The sequence below is a fragment of the Bacillus rossius genome, chromosome 1 (genome assembly GCF_032445375.1).
Source record: "Bacillus rossius redtenbacheri isolate Brsri chromosome 1, Brsri_v3, whole genome shotgun sequence".
Taxonomy (NCBI): Eukaryota; Metazoa; Arthropoda; class Insecta; order Phasmatodea; family Bacillidae; genus Bacillus; species Bacillus rossius.
Genome location: NC_086330.1, coordinates 77,792,444 through 77,800,382, shown reverse-complemented (window position 1 = coordinate 77,800,382; position 7,939 = coordinate 77,792,444). Strand labels below are relative to the sequence as shown.

Genomic DNA, 7,939 nt, shown 5'->3' with positions numbered 1-7,939 from the left:
CCATCTCTAGTGTGCAGCCAGCGTTCATCGATTTATTAGATGCTGTCACGTCAAAATCATAGGTCATAGACATACACATAGTAAGTGAGTGTCATTTCTCTATGTAAGTAAGGTCTGGCAAATTAATATTTTTCTCCTTGGTGAGACCAGCCCGCTTAGTGGAGCTCACAGCGGCTAGCAAAATAAAGGCGCTCATAACAGTTTTGTTCTTAACTTCGTCAATAGATAGAGTTGCCTTGAATTTTAAACGCACCATCGTTTGATGCGTTTGTCATGTTTTTAATTTTCGTTTGTTTGTGCCGTATGCGTTCCTATACCATTCATCCGATTGCGATGAAATTTTGGTGAGTTGTTATGCGAATTCCCGTGAAGGTTTCTGAAACGGTATAACTATTTTGCAATAGTTGGAGCACGAATCGTTTAAAAAAAATGTTTTATTTCATATTATATAGCGGCACTTCTTCTGTTTTTGTTGTATAAGTGCGCACGCATGACACAATTTATTTAAATATAAAAGAGAGACAGAGCTAGAGAGAGATATATGTATATACAGAGAGAATGAGAGAGACAGAGAGATAAGTTGAGATAGAGCGAGGTATAGAGAATGAAATGGTTTAGATAAAGAGATATATAGATGTATAGTGCTATATAGATATTTATAAATATAAGAGATAGAGATAGTGAGAGGTATATATGTATGTAGATATAAAGATATAAATAGAGATAGAGAGATACATATATATAGATGTAAATAGAGATAAATATATATTTACAGATATGGATGGATGATTTGTATATGTGTAACTACTTCAAACATATGACAAAAGAAAACTGAATGAGGCATTGCAATGCATGTCGAGCATTAGCTAGATAATGGAATCTTTTCAATATTAGTAATCTCTTATTTTTCTATAGTGCTTTATAGAGTCTAGACTACATACAGACCACCAATTTTTAGTTATATACAGGTAAATAACTATACACTGGCAGAATAACGTCTGTCGGGATCTGAAAGTGATATAAATTATTTTGCACACTTAACATTCAAATAAAGAAGACAATTACTAACTACATCTGATTTCGAATAAGGTCCACTTCATCCTGTGTTCAGCCCGGGCAACGCCGGGTACTGCAGCTAGTATGTATCTAAAATATATTAAATCTTGTTGTTAACCACTAATGTAATTTAATCTCTACTGGACGGTTTCTTTTCAATATGTAGTTCTAGTCATTCATGAGAATGTAAGAGTTTTAAGTATTAAACTAATTGTAATTACTTTTGACATGATAATCACAAAGAACCATTTGTTCATGTACCTTATTGTCTCAACCCATAAATATTTCCATTAAATTTGCTACTCAGCTACCAGATATTTATATTATTAATTACTTCAATAATTAATATTGCTCTAACCTCTCATATGTTACGATCATCCTATTCACCCAACAGTGTTATGGGTGTGATGATAAAATTGAAGAGACACTTTCGGTGTTCAGCCAGTAATGTTTTTTTCCTAGTACGTTTTCCAGACCTTGTTTTAAATGAATTAACTTTACTAGGACCAATGAAGCGTGTTAGCAAGCATCGGCCAAAGTTTAACTTCTTGCGTTATGGCTTGATTTTCCACCATCTGTCATTTAAGTGAGGTACTCCTAAAACTTTCACAGATGTGGACGTTATGTAAATAGAACGATAGATTAAGTTTTTACGATTTGCATTACTTTTCACTTATTAAACTTCCACACAGTGAAATAAATAAAACTTTTTATTAATAAATATTTATTTTAATTTTTTTTCATGAAAGTCAAAAATCATCAAAATAAAAATTGCGAAGAATATTGCTTCCTATTATTTTACAATTTAAAGTTGTAGAATTACTGACGATTTGATACCATCGGCTTTATAAAAAAAGGTTTTTTCTTTCGTTCTTTGCGTGTTGTATCGTTGGGTCATTGTGTTCATAACTTAATGTATAAACATGGAAGAAAGTTTCATTGAAAATTTCCTTCAAAATTCATAAAACTGAATAAAAATTTCTCTTTTGCATTACATCTCCTTAGTGCAATAGTCTAAAAAAGTCTAAGGATTTTACAAGGCTCCCGAAAGCAGCGATAATCATTTTACTTTTTCAAGAATTTCTGACGTGAAAGGAGAATGAGTTCAAGGGTACGTTTAACGAATCCAAAAATTTTTCCGCATGCTAAAAGGGTCACGCTTTAGAACTCAGCTCTCAGTTCCAAGAAATGTCGAGCGATGGCGCCATTTCGAGTCCCCTCCAGCTTTCTCTTGGTGCACCACATAGGGGCTGACGACGGGGAGAGCAAGAACACTGCTCACTGCTCAGGGCTGGTTGCAGGAGGACCTGTTGGCGGCCAGGGAGCGTCTAGACCCCACTCTGATGGCCGGCCACCTCCACGCGCGGGACACCACATAGGGGCTGACGACGGGGAGACCAAGAACCCTGCTCACTGCTCAGGGCTGGTTGCAGGAGGACCTGTTGGTGGCCAGGGAGCGTCTAGACCCCACTCTGATGGCCGGCCACCTCCCCGCGCGGGGCACCACATAGGGGCTGACGACGGGGAGACCAAGAACCCTGCTCACTGCTCAGGGCTGGTTGCAGGAGGACCTGTTGGCGGCCAGGGAGCGTCTAGACCCCACTCTGATGGCCGGCCACCTCCCCGCGCGGGACACCACATAGGGGCTGACGACGGGGAGACCAAGAACCCTGCTCACTGCTCAGGGCTGGTTGCAGGAGGACCTGTTGGCGGCCAGGGAGCGTCTAGACCCCACTCTGATGGCCGGCCACCTCCCCGCGCGGGACACCACATAGGAGCTGACGACGGGGAGACCAAGAACCCTGCTCACTGCTCAGGGCTGGTTGCAGGAGGACCTGTTGGCGGCCAGGGAGCGTCTAGACCCCACTCTGATGGCCGGCCACCTCCCCGCGCGGGACACCACATAGGGGCTGACGACGGGGAGACCAAGAACCCTGCTCACTGCTCAGGGCTGGTTGCAGGAGGACCTGTTGGCGGCCAGGCAGCGTCTAGACCCCACTCTGATGGCCGGCGACCTCCCCGCGCGGGGCACCACATAGGGGCTGACGACGGGGAGACCAAGAACCCTGCTCACTGCTCAGGGCTGGTTGCAGGAGGACATGTTGGCGGCCAGGGAGCGTCTAGACCCCACTCTGATGGCCGGCCACCTCCCCGCGCGGGACACCACATAGGAGCTGACGACGGGGAGACCAAGAACCCTGCTCACTGCTCAGGGCTGGTTGCAGGAGGACATGTTGGCGGCCAGGCAGCGTCTAGACCCCACTCTGATGGCCGGCCACCTCCCCGCGCGGGACACCACATAGGAGCTGACGACGGGGAGACCAAGAACCCTGCTCACTGCTCAGGGCTGGTTGCAGGAGGACCTGTTGGCGGCCAGGGAGCGTCTAGACCCCACTCTGATGGCCGGCCACCTCCCCGCGCGGGACACCACATAGGGGCTGACGACGGGGAGACCAAGAACCCTGCTCACTGCTCAGGGCTGGTTGCAGGAGGACCTGTTGGCGGCCAGGAAGCGTTTAGACCCCACTCTGATGGCCGGCCACCTCCCCGCGCGGGGCACCACATAGAAGCTGGCGACGGGGAGACCAAGAACCCTGCTCACTGCTCAGGGCTGGTTGCAGGAGGACCTGTTGGCGGCCAGGGAGCGTCTAGACCCCACTCTGATGGCCGGCGACCTCCCCGCGCGGGGCACCACATAGGGGCTGGCAACTGGGAGACCAAGAACCCTGCTCACTGCTCAGGGCTGGTTGCAGGAGGACCTGTTGGCGGCCAGGGAGCGTCTAGACCCCACTCTGATGGCCGGCGACCTCCCCGCGCGGGGCACCACATAAGGGCTGGCAACTGGGAGACCAAGAACCCTGCTCACTGCTCAGGGCTGGTTGCAGGAGGACCTGTTGGCAGGCAGGGAGCGTCTAGACCCCACTCGGATGGCCGGCCACCTCCCCGCGCGGGGCACCACATAGGGGCTGACGACTGGGAGACCAAGAACCCTGCTCACTGATCAGGGCTGGTTGCAGGAGGACCTGTTGGCGGCCAGGGAGCGTCTAGACCCCACTTTGATGGCCGGCCACCTCCCCGCGCGGGGCACCACATAGGGGCTGACGATGGGGAGACCAAGAATACTGCTCACTACTCAGGGCTGGTTGCAGGAGGACCTGTTGGCGGCCAGGCAGCGTCTAGATCCTCTCTGATGGCCGGCCACCTCCCAGCGCGGGGCACCACATAGGGGCTGGCGACGGGGAGGCCAAGAACCCTGCTCACTGCTCAGGGCTGGTTGCAGGAGGACCTGTTGGCGGCCAGGGAGCGTCTAGACCCCACTCTGATGGCCGGCCACCTCCCCGCGCGGGGCACCAAATAGGGGCTGGCGACGGGGAGACCAAGAACCCTGCTCACTGATCAGGGATGGTTGCAGGAGGACCTGTTGGTGGCCAGGGAGCGTCTAGACCCCACTCTGATGGCCGGCCACCTCCCTGCGCGGGGCACCACATAGGTGCTGACGACTGGGAGACCAAGAACCCTGCTCACTGATCAGGGCTGGTTGCAGGAGGACCTGTTGGCGGCCAGGGAGCGTCTAGACCCCACTCTGATGGCCGGCCACCTCTCCGCGCGGGGAACCACATAAGGGCTGACGACGGGGAGACCAAGAACCCTGCTCATTGCTCAGGGCTGGTTGCAGGAGGAACTGTTGGCGGCCAGAGAGCGTCTAGACCCCACTCTGATAGCCGGCCACCTCCCCGCGCGGGGCACCACACAGGGGCTGACGACTGGGAGACCAAGAATCCTGCTCACTGATTAGGGCTGGTTGCAGGAGGAACTGTTGGCGGCCAGGGAGCGTCTAGACCCCACTCTGATGGCCGGCCACCTCCCCGCGCGGAGCACCACATAGGGGCTGACGACGGGGAGACCAAGAACCCTGCTCACTGCTCAGTGCTGGTTGCAGGAGGACCTGTTGGCGGCCAGGCAGCGTCTAGACCCCACTCTGATGGCCGGCTACCTCCATGCGCGGGGCACCACATAGGGGGTGACGACGGGGAGACCAAGATACCTGCTCACTGCTCAGGGCTGGTTGCAGGGGGACCTGTTGGCGGCCAGGAAGCTTCTAGACCCCACTCTGATGGCCGGCCACCTCCCCGCGCGGGGCACCACATAGGGGCTGACGACTGGGAGATTAAGAACCCTGCTCACTGATCAGGGCTGGTTGCAGGAGGACCTGTTAGCGGCCAGGGAGCGTCTTGACCCCACTCTGATGGCCGGCCACCTCCCCGCGCGGGGCACCAATTAGGGGTTGACGACGGGGAAACCGATAACCCTGCTCACTGCTCAGGGCTGGTTGCAGGAAGACCTGTTGGCGGCCAGGCAGCGTCTAGACCTCACTCTGATGGCCGGCCACCTCCCCGCGCGGGGCACCACATAGGGGCTGACGACTGGGATACCATGAACCCTGCTCACTGATCAGGGCTGGTTGCAGGAGGACCTGTTGGCGGCCAGGGAGCGTCTAGACCCCACTCTGATGGCCGGCCACCTCCCTGTGTGGGGCATTACATAGGGGCTGACGACGGGGAGACCAAGAACCCTTCTCACTGCTCTGGGCTGGTTGCAGGAGGACCAATTGGCAGCCAGGGAGCATCTAGACCCCACTCTGATGGCCGGCCACCTTCCCGCGCGGGGCACCACATAGGGGCTGACGACTGGGATACCATGAACCCTGCTCACTGATCAGGGCTGGTTGCAGGAGGACCTGTTGGCGGCCAGGGAGCGTCTAGACCCCACTCTGATGGCCGGCCACCTCCATGTGTGGGGCATTACATAGGGGCTGACGACGGGGAGACCTAGAACCCTTCTCACTGCTCTGGGCTGGTTGCAGGAGGACCAATTGGCAGCCAGGGAGCATCTAGACCCCACTCTGATGGCCGGCTACCTTCCCGCGCGGGGCACCACATAGGGGCTGACGACTGGGATACCATGAACCCTGCTCACTGATCAGGGCTGGTTGCAGGAGGACCTGTTGGCGGCCAGGGAGCGTCTAGACCCCACTCTGATGGCCGGCCACCTCCCCGCGCGGAGCACCACATAGGGGCTGACGACGGGGAGACCAAGAACCCTGCTCACTGCTCAGTGCTGGTTGCAGGAGGACCTGTTGGCGGCCAGGCAGCGTCTAGACCCCACTCTGATGGCCGGCTACCTCCATGCGCGGGGCACCACATAGGGGGTGACGACGGGGAGACCAAGATACCTGCTCACTGCTCAGGGCTGGTTGCAGGGGGACCTGTTGGCGGCCAGGGAGCTTCTAGACCCCACTCTGATGGCCGGCCACCTCCCCGCGCGGGGCACCACATAGGGGCTGACGACTGGGAGATTAAGAACCCTGCTCACTGATCAGGGCTGGTTGCAGGAGGACCTGTTAGCGGCCAGGGAGCGTCTTGACCCCACTCTGATGGCCGGCCACCTCCCCGCGCGGGGCACCAATTAGGGGTTGACGACGGGGAAACCGATAACCCTGCTCACTGCTCAGGGCTGGTTGCAGGAAGACCTGTTGGCGGCCAGGCAGCGTCTAGACCTCACTCTGATGGCCGGCCACCTCCCCGCGCGGGGCACCACATAGGGGCTGACGACTGGGATACCATGAACCCTGCTCACTGATCGGGGCTGGTTGCAGGAGGACCTGTTGGCGGCCAGGGAGCGTCTAGACCCCACTCTGATGGCCGGCCACCTCCCTGTGTGGGGCATTACATAGGGGCTGACGACGGGGAGACCAAGAACCCTTCTCACTGCTCTGGGCTGGTTGCAGGAGGACCAATTGGCAGCCAGGGAGCATCTAGACCCCACTCTGATGGCCGGCCACCTTCCCGCGCGGGGCACCACATAGGGGCTGACGACTGGGATACCATGAACCCTGCTCACTGATCAGGGCTGGTTGCAGGAGGACCTGTTGGCGGCCAGGGAGCGTCTAGACCCCACTTTGATGGCCGGCCACCTCCCCGCGCGGGGCACCACATAGGGGCTGACAACGGGGAGACCAAGAACCCTGCTCACTGCTCAGGGCTGGTTGCAGGAGGACCTGTTGGCGGCCAGGGAGCGTCTAGACCCCACTCTGATAGCCGGCCACCTCCCCGCGCGGGGCACCACATAGGGGCTGACGATGGGGGGACCAAGAACCCTGCTCACTGCTCAGGGCTGGTTGCAGGAGGACCTGTTGGCGGCCAGGGAGCGTCTAGACCCCACTCTGATGGCCGGCCACCTCCCCGCGCGGGGCACCACATAGGGGCTGACGATGGGGGGACCAAGAACCCTGCTCACTGCTCAGGGCTGGTTGCAGGAGGACCTGTTGGCGGCCAGGGAGCATCTAGACCCCACTCCGATGGCCGGCCTCCTCCCCGCGCGGGGCACCACATAGGGGCTGGCGACGGGGAGACCAAGAACCCTGCTCATTGCTCAGGGCTGGTTGCAGGAGGACCTGTTGGCGGCCAGGGAGCGTCTAGACCCCACTCTGATGGCCGGCCACCTCCCTGTGTGGGGCATTACATAGGGGCTGACGACGGGGAGACCAAGAACCCTGCTCACTGCTCAGGGCTGGTTGCAGGAGGACCTGTTGGCGGCCAAGGAGCGTCTAGACCCCACTCTGATGGCCGGCCACCTCCCCGCGCGGGGCACCACATAGGGGCTGACGATGGGGAGACCAAGAACCCTGCTCACTGCTCAGGGCTGGTTGCAGGACGACCTGTTGGCGGCCAGGGAGCGTCTAGACCCCACTCTGATGGCCGGCCGCCTCCCCGCACGGGTCTGACAACGGGCAGACCATGGATGGCCGCTCGCCCAGGCTGCCGGTTCGGGGCGGGACCCGCCGGCGTGGACGCCTTGTGCGCTCGGAGCGGGTGTACGAGCC

The 7,939-nt window shown here is 56.3% G+C and overlaps 1 protein-coding gene across 1 annotated transcript; it reads left to right on the top strand.

Annotated features, from left to right (window-relative positions):
* The first annotated feature begins 2,254 nt into the window (after nucleotides 1-2,254).
* On the top strand, nucleotides 2,255-4,057 carry LOC134530491 (collagen alpha-2(I) chain-like). Its single transcript, XM_063365389.1, has one exon. It carries the CDS (start codon nucleotides 2,255-2,257, stop codon nucleotides 4,055-4,057), a length of 1,803 nt encoding a protein of 600 aa, XP_063221459.1.
* Nucleotides 4,058-7,939: the final 3,882 nt, after the last annotated feature.